At 39.3% G+C, this 13,804-nt stretch overlaps 1 protein-coding gene across 1 annotated transcript in view; it reads left to right on the top strand.

Moving 5' to 3' along the window:
- The window catches only part of pkaap (A-kinase anchoring protein pkaap), a 217,149-nt gene that overhangs the window by 50,140 nt on the left and 153,205 nt on the right, over window positions 1-13,804 (top strand). The window contains exon 5 of the mRNA XM_067139711.2: window positions 12,273-12,415. Within this exon, the coding sequence (XP_066995812.2) occupies window positions 12,273-12,415 (143 nt within the window). The remainder of the gene's footprint in view (window positions 1-12,272; window positions 12,416-13,804) is intronic.

Below are 13,804 nucleotides of genomic sequence, written 5' to 3'. Positions count from 1 at the left end.
AAATTTCCAATATCTTCATCAATAGAGATATTTCAACAACACCTTTACAAATATGTATTCTATCACTGTAAAGCAAGTGAAGTTTTATCTAAATTTATGTACTAATTTGTTTTTTTATAACAATACTATATCATAGTATACAGGTAGTAACATTTGTTTGGCATTAATTTTATGTTACAAGTAACTAATCTCATATCTGTTCCATATTGAACATAACAATAAGTAAAATTATTTCAAGAATAAAATGTACTGTGTCCACCTATTCAACACAATTATATTCTGTAGTGATTAAATCCTACATGAATTACATATACTAATTAGGAACATGTTTTGCCTTATTTTGGGCATCTTCAGCCTAATAATAATAATCATAAGGTCAAGTCTTTAAACCAATTAAACATTAGAACTTAAAACTAAATACAATGGTCTTATGCTTAAAATTTTTTTTACAAAAAGTTGTGCTTTAGGTGATATATACATAGATTTACAATGTGTACATTAATTAAAACCCAGAATTTGTGACAGGGAAGCAATTAAAATTATCATACAATGACTAGAAATAGTCCAAAGCGTAAATCGGAACTTCTCCAACTGTATGGATGAATCATTAGGTTGATAGTTTATACAGTTATGTTCATTCAAAGGTGGTTATGGTCACCTATGTCGTAAGTACAGAGCTACAAAACCAGAACTGTGGTATAATGTCGATTTTTATGGGCTTGGATATCCTATTAGAAGGAGGCATGGTTGGATGGTAATATTTTAGGTTAAAAACGTGTATGCTGGAACATATTGTCAATATCATTCATTAGTCAGGTGCTCATCTGATAAAATGTTTCTTGGAATTTTGTGCCATTCTTGTCGGATTAATGTTCCCGTTGGTACATTGTTCTACCTTTGGGAGGATTTATGAGTATTGTCTGTAACTGAATAAGAGAAAAAAAAAATTAGAATGATGAATGTAGAGCCCACATAATAATTGTAAAGATGAAAATGTTATACCCCATAAATGTTCCGGTTGTGTCTGAACGACTAACTTTGTTACTTTTAGTGAAGTATTGATGCGGTAACAGAGTGGTGGAGCGTAGAAAGAAAAGGGGAGCGAGTTTTAACTTGTGTGCCTGTGTTATTGACGATACTTTTGTGATCCTCAATAAAGACATTACTAATTGTGACGATATATTAGTTTCACTAAACAAAATAGACCCTAATATGAACTTTACCAAAGATGATGTCAAAAATTCTTTAAATTTTTTAGATTTAACAGTTACGCGCTTGAATAACACTTTTGAATTTCAAATTTTTAGGAATCCTACTCATTCACCCATAACTATTAAAGATTCATCCTTGCATCCTAAGACCCAAAAACTAGCTGCCTATCATAGTCTAATATATAGGGCAGTAAAAATTCCTCTTTTGCCAAAAAGTTTGGAAATAGAACTGAATTATCTAAGACAGTTAGCTCAGTTCAATGGCTTTAAAATAAATATAATCAATTGGTTAATTAATAAGATCAAAATTAGGCTATCTTCCAACCTAGTCCCAGAGAAATCAAAAGAAAAATAGCTATGCCATGTTTACGTGTAACAGCCCGGCTATTCATCAAATCACTAATGTTTTAAAAAAACACGTCAACATAGTTTTCAGGACAGTAAATAATAACCAGAACATATTCCTAAACCACAATAAGGTCAATAATAATAATAACAACGTTTACTCAAGATCTGGTGTTTATAGGTTAAAGTATACACAGTGTGGGTTCACGTATCTCGGTCAGACAGGGAGAAGCTTTTACACATTGCATCTGGAACATTACAATGCTTCCAAACATAACAAGCATTCAGCCATGAGCCAGCATATGAGTGAAACGGGACATAAATTCACCTCAATAGAGAAAGATTTGACGATCGTTAGAAGCCTAGGTAAGGGGAAATTATTGAGTGAGACAGAAAACTTGTATATTTATTTAGAGCAAACTTATAATAAAAATAATAATCTTAGCGACGTCATTGACAACAAAAATCCGTTATATGAGGCAACTCCAAGGTTAATCCAGGCTGTAAATCAGAATGAAGTCCCCAGTATGTTTCAGTCACAGCATGCATGCACCCCAATTACCACGCATAAGTTAAAACTCACTCCTCTTTCCCCTCTACGCTCCGCCTCTCCGTTACCTCATCAATACTTCACTAGAAGTAACAAGGTTAGTTGTTCAGACACAACCGGAACAAGTGGATCCAGCTAACATGTGACTGGACATGCAAGTTCGTCCACATTTATGGGGTATAACACTTTCATCTTTACAATTATTATGTGGGCTCTACATTCATCATTCTAAATTCTTTTTTTCTCTTATTCAATTACAGACAATACTCATAAATCCTCCCAGAGGTAGAACAATGTAACAACGGGAACATTAATCCGACAAGAATGGCACAAAATTCCAAGAAACATTTTATCAGATGAGCACCTGACTAATGAATGATATTGACAATATGTTCCAATATACACATTTTTTAACCTCTAAAATATTACCATCCAACCATGCTTCTTTCTAATAGGATATCCAAGCCCATGAAGATCGACATTTTGCCACGGTTCCGGTTTTGTAGCTGTGTACTTACGACATAGGTGACCATAACCACCTTTGAATGGACACAACTGTATAAACTATCAACTTAATGATTCATCCATACAGTTGGAGAAGTTCCGATTTACGCTTTGGACTATTTCTAGTCATTGCTTCCTTGTCGTAAATTGTAAATCTACGTAAATATCACCTAAAGGAAAACTTTTTGTAAAAAAAATTTTAAGCATAAGATCATTGTATTTAGTTTCAAGTTCTAATGTTTAATTGGTTTAAAGACTTGGACTTAAGATTATTATTAGGCTGAAATTGGGCAAAACATGTTCCTAATCAGTATATGTAATTCATGTAGGATTTAATCACTACAGAATACAATTGTATTGAATAGGTGGACACAGTAAATTTTATTCTTGAAATAATTTTACTTATTCATTTTATGCTCGACAATGTATCGTTCTATCATTCCACCAGGGGTTTTCCTTCCATCCTTTCTTCATTCTAGTCCTTCCACATACTACTTCCGCTGCTTCTCTTAGTGTGTTTCTGAATATTTTTCTTTTCTCATTTGTCATTCATCCATTGCCATGGTTTTCAGATATTCTTAGATTTTCTCCTCTTTTAGCCTATGTACACTGACTGACAGAGCAAATGCAACACCAAGAAGGAGTGGTCAGAACTTTATGCCAATTGCAGGGTTGACTGACGTCACTGAGGTATGCTCATGATGTGAAATGCGCCGCTGTGCTGCGCACGTAGCGAACAATAAATGGGACACGGCGTTGGCGAATGGCCCACTTCGTACCATGATTTCTCAGCCGACAGTCATTGTAGAACGTGTTGTCGTGTGCCACAGGACACGTGTATAGCTAAGAATGCCAGGCCGCTGTCAACGGAGGCATTTCCAGCAGACAAACGACTTTACGAGGGGTATGGTGATCGGGCTGAGAAGGGCAGGTTGGTCGCTTCGTCAAATCGCAGCCGATACCCATAGGGATGTGTCCACGGTGCAGCGCCTGTGGCGAAGATGGTTGGCGCAGGGACATGTGGCACGTGCGAGGGGTCCAGGTGCAGCCCGAGTGACGTCAGCACGCGAGGATCGGCGCATCCGCCGTCAAGCGGTGGCAGCCCCGCACGCCACGTCAACCGCCATTCTTCAGCATGTGCAAGACACCCTGGCTGTTCCAATATCGACCAGAACAATTTCCCGTCGATTGGTTGAAGGAGGCCTGCACTCCCGGCGTCCGCTCAGAAGACTACCATTGACTCCACAGCATAGATGTGCACGCCTGGCACGGTGCCGGGCTAGAGTGACTTGGATGAGGGAATGGCGGAACGTCGTGTTCTCCGATGAGTCACGCTTCTGTTCTGTCAGTGATAGTCACCGCAGACGAGTGTGGCGTCGGCGTGGAGAAAGGTCAAATCCGGCAGTAACTGTGGAGCGCCCTACCGCTAGACAACGCGGCATCATGGTTTGGGGCGCTATTGCGTATGATTCCACGTCACCTCTAGTGCGTATTCAAGGCACGTTAAATGCCCACCGCTACGTGCAGCATGTGCTGCGGCCGGTGGCACTCCCGTACCTTCAGGGGCTGCCCAGTGCTCTGTTTCAGCAGGATAATGCCCGCCCACACACTGCTCGCATCTCCCAACAGGCTCTACGAGGTGTACAGATGCTTCCGTGGCCAGCGTACTCTCCGGATCTCTCACCAATCGAACACGTGTGGGATCTCATTGGACGCCGTTTGCAAACTCTGCCCCAGCCTCGTACGGACGACCAACTGTGGGAAATGGTTGACAGAGAATGGAGAACCATCCCTCAGGACACCATCCGCGCTCTTATTGACTCTGTACCTCGACGTGTTTCTGCGTGCATCGCCGCTCGCGGTGGTCCTACATCCTACTGAGTCGATGCCGTGCGCATTGCGTAACCTGCATATCGGTTTGAAATAAACATCAATTATTCGTCCGTGCCGTCTCTGTTTTTTCCCCAACTTTCATCCCTTTCGAACCACTCCTTCTTGGTGTTGCATTTGCTCTGTCAGTCAGTGTATATATTTTCTGTCCCTTTCTTGTCCTTAGTCTCTCTCATGTTTATTACCAGAAGTCACTGGTCTCTGTTCACGGCCCCTGATAATACCTTAATGTCTGTAATGCCCTTCTTCAGTTTGCTGAAATGCTTCCAGCACCTTGGCATCTCCAAAAACCATGAAAGATGTTGGTGGGATAGTAAATAATATTATTATTATTATTATTATTATTATTATTATTATTATTATTATTATTATTATTATTATTATTATTATTTAGAAAGCTGGTTTCTTGGAAGGAGGTGGGTATTTAAAAATATTTTATGCTCGACGATGCTGAAATATAAATATTATATGCCGGAAAACTGAATCTTAATGAGGCTCATTATAGTCCAAGTTTCGTTATGATACAGGTTCTCCACCAGTCAGAGTTCAGGTTTTCATTATTGTTGTGTTGTATACAAGGATTCGGTATACAGAAACACAAGATAAATTTATTGCTTCAATAAGTTTTTTACACAATATGTACATAAATATAACTAAACTTCTCTTGAAGCTGGATGAACTTACACGCAATTAATGATGATATTAACAGTATACTGAGGGTCTGTTGAAATATACACTTATACACATGAGAGTTCTATATACATATGAATCTATCTTGAGGAGATAGTCTGTCAAATAAAGGAGAGTTCAAGATAGTCGAAAACTATCTGCCTTGTAGAATTATTAGTGTAACTTGCAATGAAAGTTTGCACTAACAGAATGCTAGTAATTGCCGTAGGCTTGTCAGGAACTGACATAAATATTCACAATTAGTAGAATACTAATGTTGATGTCGGAGCGTAAGTGAGGACTGAGGGATGAGTAGAATACTGGCATCGGGGCTCGACGTGGCTACAGGAAGCGGGAGGTGAGGCACTGCCAGAGGTGAAACCTCACAACCAGAATTCAGTCCACCTGTTCGATACACATGTTTAAGAGGGATAGCCCCCGTGTTCGACTTTCAGTGTAATCTGGCGTCGGACACTGGGGAGTCCTGGGAAGTAGCGGAATGCTGCTCCTTTTATAGTGCTGGCTAACGTCATAAGCAAGCGCACTGCAGTCACCTCGTAGAGTCTGGAAAGATCCGGGCTGCGGCGTGTTGCGGAGCTATCAGGCGCAGAGCTGAGATCGCTAAGGACACACAACAATTATGATACAGGTTCTCCACCAATCAGAGTTCAGATTTTCAATATGATACAACTGTTTGACCAATTAGGTAAGGATGTTATCAGCGCACTAGCTTTGCACTTGTTTCCAAAATCAAACATGTCGGACACACATATTAACATCAATGCACCTTCTGCTTCCAATAATCCACAACCATACGGCACATTTCCGAAAATTCACTTCACCAACTGTACAATAAACAATTTGTATTTGAAATAAAGCTAGGTTATGATAACCTATCAAAGCTTTGAAAACATATGACATTGTCAAGGACTCTGATCCACTCACGAAAAATCAATAACACAGTGCATGTGTTCTGCGCTCCATTCAGTGAACTCAACTGTCGAGCTACATCTCGTCAGGAATTTATGAATATTTCAAAAATAGACTTATAATTATCGTCGAGCATAAACAGTTGTATGAAACTCGCCTATAATGGTAATTGAGACACTAGTGTGGAAATTATTGCCATTATAGGCTTGTAGCATAATGTACTATTAAAGTAGTAATGTAATATGTAGTTGATTTAAATGCATTCAGTGCAAATGAAAATCCACAGCCTGTTTCCAGTTTCAGCTAGGCCAGGAATGGAGCGAATGAAGCCCCCATCTAGCGTCAGGATAGGAACTTTGTCAGCTGCTGAACCCTGTCGCACTCATCTGGGGCAATGATTAATGACTGACAGATGAAATTATATTGGAGTGTGTTGCTGGAATGAAAGATGGCAGGGAAAACGGGAGTACCTGGAGAAAAACCTGTCCTGCCTCCGCTTTGTCCAGCACAAATCTCAGTGGACGGTTGAGTACCTTGGAACGCATTCAGCATCCTGGCTACCATTGAGTTTTGGAAGATATATGTCATTTCAATTGTAGATACATACTATATTCAGTAAGTTTAACACTGGAAATGATCTTTAGGAAGAGGTCACACCAGGAAAATTCCTGGTCATTGGTCAGAAAGAGTGGTCCTTAGAAAGGGATACAAAATACATTGCCTTTATGGGATTTTAAACTGAGTCTTGGAAAAATTTGTTGCTTATTTATTTATTTACTTACTTTTTTTTTTTTTTTTTTTTTACAGTGAAACCTCGTTAAGATGTTTCTGCAGGGGACAAGAAAAACGAATGAGTTAAGCGAGAAAACTTACTGATAAATATACAAATAAAAAATGTCCAGCAGGGATATGGAAACACTAGAGAAGATTTTATCCGACATGAGGGCATTTTATCTCGTGTATCCACGAGTATAGTGAAAACTATAGGCCTATCTACCATTTCTAAAGATGAGAGGAGAGTATTAAAAGGTGTGAAAAACACAAAAGAACAAAAATGAAAATCTTTTTCGGTGGGGATTATAAAATAACGAATACCCTGAAAGGTGTAAAAGAAGCGCCAGAGTAAGGACAACAAGCATGAAAATGTGCACAAGGGCCAACAAAAATATTGAAGTATTATTGCAGATCACACTCATTTCTAAAAGAAATGTTAGTAGTGTAGAAGCCTTTTATTTTTGTGCAGTGGGTTATTCAACATTATTTTCTGGTCATACTCTTAGACATTGAATTGGAGGTTATACTCGACCAACTGCCAGGAATAACTTTGGCCGCCATTTTGAATCAAACAAAACTTTTGACCAACGTGAGTTAGTCGTTACTCGAAGGTGCAAGTTTTAACATTCGCAACCTCTGTCCGCTTATGCCAGTCCACTTTCTGACAGATTTTAATTTAGTCTTCATTATTAAGGAATTTCGCATTTTCTGTATCCATAACGAGGTTATCACAAGACAAATATGCACCACACGAGTAAATTTCACACGATTATGTTTCTAATCCAGCTATACATAGGCTACCGTATCGTGCAACAAATATTCGCTACACTTCACTGTACCACTCAGCACGAAATAAATTTCTACTTTCTGAATGGAATGCGAAATACAATCACAAAGAGGCTCACTTTGCTATTCAGCAATCTCGCAGCTAACCGGCAAGCAAAACTGAAGATTCTTGAGGCTATCAACTTGCTCCCTGAAAGTGCAACTTACTCTGTGAAGTTCAGGAAGGCCATTTGCTGTAATCGCACAACTGTGTAGACAGCATTTACCCAAGTTGGAAATGACGTTTCTTTCACAAGGGATGACAAATACAGTAACATTTTCAGGGCTAGGAAAAATGTGATCGTACGAAGCGGTAATAGCAAAAATTCATGATGCGATAAGTAAGGAATTTTTATATACAGTAGGTTCAATAGGATGAGAATTGGGACTTCGAATTTACGATGTGCTAAGAAGAAAAACTTGTTAATGAGGAACGCACTAACGAGTTTTCAGTGTATTTATTTATTTATTTATTTATTTATTTATTTATTTATTTATTTATTTATTTATTTATTTATTTATTTATTTATTTATTTATTTATTTAATCATATGGCAATATTAGAGAAATACATAAGTTTACAAATCAACTTTTAATTTCTTTTTTAGCCAGTTAAACGTCACGTGTTAGAATATGTCATTATGTCATTATTACTTCCAGGATAGGAATGCTGAGGGCAGCGTTGGTCCGCTTTTCGTCGCCACAGCTGTACGCTGCAGAGTACCTCCATCGCCACTTATGACAATGGTAGTTTGAATCTCATGGGGCTGATAACATGTTAGGAAGTATGCAAGCTGTCTGCAAGATTTTCATTTTGCACTTGGTGTTATTATCCATAAGAAATACAAAACCTGAAACTTGAAAAGATTGATTGTTGAAAGATTGTTTTTAATATGAGGCCTAAATATTGGCGAAAACATGTACCAGTACCTGAAATTTTTAGTAATAGTTTTTTTTAAGTGTTTTTTATATATTGTATTGACTGAGGTGGACGTGTTTTAATTTTTCCTTTTTGAGGGAGTTTGTGTAAAAGTAGTTTGATCAGCTGTACTCTGTTCTCAGTCTGTTGAAATGTCAACCCCTCCCTCCTTTTTTTGGGAGGTCACTCTCCATCAGCTTCCTCGTCAGATGTGGGGCATGCGCGGCTTTAGTAGAAGCCTTCATTTGCTCGCTCATCGTTCCAGGATTGGTTGGTGTCAAAGCAGTCCGCCGCGAGTCTGCCAGCACAATACAGGCTGGTCTCTGAGATATAAGCCGCTGATACGGTGGTTGACAGAATTCCTGATGAAGAGGAAATGAGGGTGTTGTCCAGATCTTCTTTGCTCTCTGAGTAGCACTTGCTTCCTTTTGTATCGTTTAACTTGGCATCTGCTCTTTTCAATCACATAGGAGCACAGTATTCTGTAGCAGAGTAGTTAAGTGTAGGCACAAAAACAGTAGAGACTCACCAGGAAGTACCACAGAGTTTATGCAAGGTGTTATTCCATGAAGCATTTTGAGAGAGATTATGGTTCATTTATTATGAGTTTCGACTTGACATTTAAGCGTTGCCTTTTGGCGGAGGTTACGTGAATTAATCAACACCCAATCATAGGCAGCCGATTGCTCCGATAGGGCGCGTTAGACTCCAATTCCGGTTAGCAGTGTTGTCGATCTGTTGTTTACTGTAACCATGTGCTATCAGCTGTGTGTTTTATTGTGCTCAGTTCTTTTTGCGGTCTTTGTGTGTCTTTGTGCTAGGTTGTTCGTTTATATTTCGTAGTGTCGAGTTAATAAATTTATAGTTTGGTATTTTTTAATAATATAGTGCATTATATTGTAGCGAATAGTGTGTAACAAGGTACAATAGTGATCTTATGTATATAGTAGCTTAGTTTAATATTGCTCTCGGTAGTTATATATTAGGTTAATTTCAGGCCGAATTTGATATTCTGTCATGTCGATGCCTACGTCTAAGGATGAAGCTCCCAAGAGAAGAAAGCCTTTTGGACATGGTACTCCAGTAAGGAGCCAAGCCTGGGAAATTGTTTGCAATGTTAGGGAGTATTTCAAGAAGGAAAAAGATAACAGCACGCCTCTCTTGCCTGTTGCGAAAGCAGTTCAAAGAACAGCTGGTGCGACCAAAATTAACGAGAGCACAGTTATAAGCATAGGGAAGGAGAAGTACTCTGCCGAGAACCAGACAGCGGGGCCAACCAAACTTGAAACTCCAGGGAAAAAGAGGAATAAGCCTAAATCGGTAACGGCATTAGACACTTTTCAACAATATGCAATTCGTCAGCATATTTACACCTATTACTGTAGGAAAGAATATCCTACTCTTGAGAAGTTGTGTAGTTCTCTTGAAAACGGTGAACTTTCCAGTGAGAGCAAATCTTCTCTTAGAAAAGTAGCAAAAAATCTGGGTTTTAGGTACAAGAAGTTTAACGGGGGAAGAGTGCTGATGGAGAGAAGCAATATTGTGATGTGGCGGTGCAGATTTCTGTGAGAGATTGACGAGAATTTTGATTTCATTGTATGGTTGAATGAAACTTGGGTTAATGCTTCTTTCCCAGAGCAAAGGCTGGACAGATGATTCAGTAGAAGGCACTATGCCAGTACCTCTTGGGAAGGGGGCCGGTGTCATAGTGATTCACGCTGGTACTCCGCAAGGTTTTGTGCCAAATTGCTTGTATGTATTCTGATCTAAGAAAACCGGAAATTACCACGAGGAAGCGAATAGTGGCACATTCCAGAAATGGTTTTAAAAAGAAGCCTGCTGAGCCACTTGCTTGAAAAGAGCATTATAATCATGGACAATGCCCCCAACCACTCCGTCATTCTTGACAAAGCACCAACAATAGTGGCTAGAAAGAATGAATTGATTAAGTGGTTGAAAGAGCACAATATTTCAGTTCATGATGACATGAGGAAGGGGGATCTCATGCATCTTATGAAACAAAACAAGCCCCAGGGTCCAATTTATGTGGTGGATGAAATAGCCAGGAGGCATGGGCATAAAGTAATTCGTCTTCCATCATACCATTGCCATTTTAATGCCATAGAACTGTGTTAGGCCCAAGTGAGGGATTATGTAGCTGAGAATAACAGACTCTTCACAGTTTCAAAAGTCGAAATACTTATTTCGAAGCCATAGGCCGTATAACAGGTATTTTATCACGTTTTATTTGTTCGAGCATTGACATATTTTTATCCTAATTGTGTTGTGTATTATTGTTTATCTTATGTCAATTATGTATTTTGCTACAAAGAATAATTGATTATGAACTTATATTCCAGTATATACATTTCCATTCGTGTTGTGTATCGTAAATCAGCTGTTTGTATCGTAGCAGTTTGGCGCCACCGCCTGACTTCTGGTTAACTGTCAAGTCGGAACTCATAAAAACAGAACTATAGTGAGGTGTTCTTTGTGTCTCAGGGTTCTGTCAAGGGTGACTCAGAGATATTTTAGAATGTGATTGTACCCAAGCTTTTGTCCTCTAAATAAAACAGTTGGTTCATAGTTTGCCAGGTGATTGGTGAGCTGGAAGCAGGAGACGTCATTCTTAGTGGTGCTCGAAAACAGCTTCTAAGACTTAGTTGGTATTTCCTCCAGGTCTACTGACAGAATATCCTCTGTGGCTTCAAAATTTCTGCATTGTGCCACTGGAGCAATGTTGTCGGCTTATAGGGGTGGTCATTAGGACAGGTTTCATGTTATTGTTGTTGTTGTTGTTGAACTAAACAAGGCCACAGAACTGGTTATAAATAGAGCATTGTGGTGGTGGTTAGTAAATTCACAGAGGATTGCAGACTGAATGCTGAAAGGCATTACGGTATACTGAAGATATATGTATATATTATTCCACAAATAAACAAATTACACCAAATGGGGTTGATCTCATCTGAGATGTAAAAATGTACAGATAGAAGAAATTTTATGTACATTTATATATATCAGGATGGAATGAGTCCTTCAGACTCGTTCTAAGTTGTTCATAAATTATTTATTTGGTTATATTGCTGACTGGGGAAGCTTGGTGTTTTAATATCCTAGCCACATTGGCCATTGTCCGTGGAGTTGGGCAGATAAAATGGGCAGCCATCTTTGAAATGTTTTTCAAATTCCTTGGCAATTTTTTTTTTACAGTTTGCTGTACATTTCACCGACACAGATAGATCTTACGATGACAGTTGAATAGAAATGGGCTAGGAGTGGAAAGAAATTGACTATGGCCTTAATTATGGTGTGTGAAAGTGGGAAACCATGGGAAACCATCTCGGAGATGCTGACAGTGGGGTTCGAACCTGTCGGCAATTCTCTTCTTGTTTTTGTGAATTCCTTTCCTTGTATACAAGTATAAACATCACAATACCCGAAGTTAGTACATGGGGCTGATGACGTGTTAAGTATGCAAACTATCCACAGTGTTTTCATTTCCACTTGGTGTTGTTATCCATAAGAAATATGAAAGTTGAAAGGATTGAGTGTTGAAAGATTTTTCTTTGCAGTTAACTACTTCATGTTTAAAGTTGACCATATGTTCATGTTCCATCTGCTTGTTGAATTTCTTGTTTTATTTCTTTTAATAGTACATGGAACAAGAAGGGAACCAGAGTTTGAGTTTACTTGAGTTCTGGATTTCCGCTGAAAATTTCCAGCAGCACCTGATGGATAAGAAGGGCACTTACGATCCTCTTGTTGCCCAAAATGATGCTATCGTTATTTATGACAAGTAAGTGTGGTTGTGTTTAAAACCAGACATTTTCCCTTCATTGCACTTTTATAATGCCATGTTTGTAGTTCTCTTTCTGTGGCTTAGTTTTTTTTCTGAGAGAGGTTACCTTTCATCACCTATCACTCTTTTTGTCATGGGAATGTAGTACGACTTACCCTGTACTAGCAGTCTTGCGACTCTGTCCATGTTGAAGTCATTGGTAACAATAGTGGACAGTCACCCTTGGCTTCTACATCTTCTAGCATGTCCAGTGTTGTAGCCTGGGAACATTATTTGTACTTCTAACTTACTTCTATGGTCAAAGACATACATTTCCTTTAGTTTGGTTCACATTTTCTTTCCCAGCTCCTGCTTTCTACTTCAGACTTTCTCTCAATGTGAAAATTTATTACGATTTTTGGATTTGCACCTCTAATAATGTTTAATGAGTACTGTATTTCCCGGCATAATCGTTGCCACCGTGTAATCGCCGGATCCTTTATTTTCAATACAAAAATCGGACTTTAAACATTTAATCGCATAATCGTCGCACGTCCAAATTTTGTTCACCAATCTGGTTAAAAGGTAAATGGAACTGCAATGTAAGTTGCACATGATTGCGCAATTTAAATACGTGTATGGTTTATGGGCAATTTGGCAACACAGTCACATTTGGGAGATGTTGCACAACGTATAAATAAATAATACCGGTAGGCTATCGGCAGTTTGACAACGTGGTCACGAGTCAGTGTACAATTTATTCACCACCTACATGTTATAGGTTCTCATTTGAAATACGTAAGGCTGTAAGTTATTGCTTATTGGCAACGTCGCCAGGAAATACCGGTACCAGCACACACTTGTCTTCTAGTAGACAAGAGGTCTGATAGAATTGTGTTATTACAACCACCCCCCCACCCCCCGGAGCAACAGTCGCGAAGGACCTTGGCCTAGCAAGCGACCGCTGCTCAGCCCGAAGGCCTGCAGATTACGAGGTGTCATGTGGCTCTCTAGACCGGGGCCGCCATCTCACCGTCAGATAGCTCCTCAATTGTAATCGCGTAGGTTGAGTGGACCTCGAACCAGCCCTCAGGTACAGGTAAAATTCCCTGACCCGGCCGTGAATTGAACCCGGCGCCTCCGTGTAAGAGGCAGGCACGCTACCCCTACACCATGGGACCGGCTCCTGCGTTACTGCGCACAAAGTGAAATCCAAGACGATAACGCAGATTTCCACGGAATTATTCAGCTCACAGTCAGCCGAATTATTTACGATGTCTCAGTTGTCATCGCTAGACTTTTATCTTACTACTACGTTATAAGTGTCCGGGCATGGGATGAAAACTTTTACCCAAGCAGTCAAGATAATTATTATCCAATGGTATTAAAGTTTTATTTTATAAAGTC

The sequence above is a fragment of the Anabrus simplex genome, chromosome 2 (assembly GCF_040414725.1).
Source record: "Anabrus simplex isolate iqAnaSimp1 chromosome 2, ASM4041472v1, whole genome shotgun sequence".
Classification (NCBI taxonomy): domain Eukaryota; kingdom Metazoa; phylum Arthropoda; class Insecta; order Orthoptera; family Tettigoniidae; genus Anabrus; species Anabrus simplex.
This window is presented reverse-complemented; position numbering and strand designations above follow the sequence as displayed.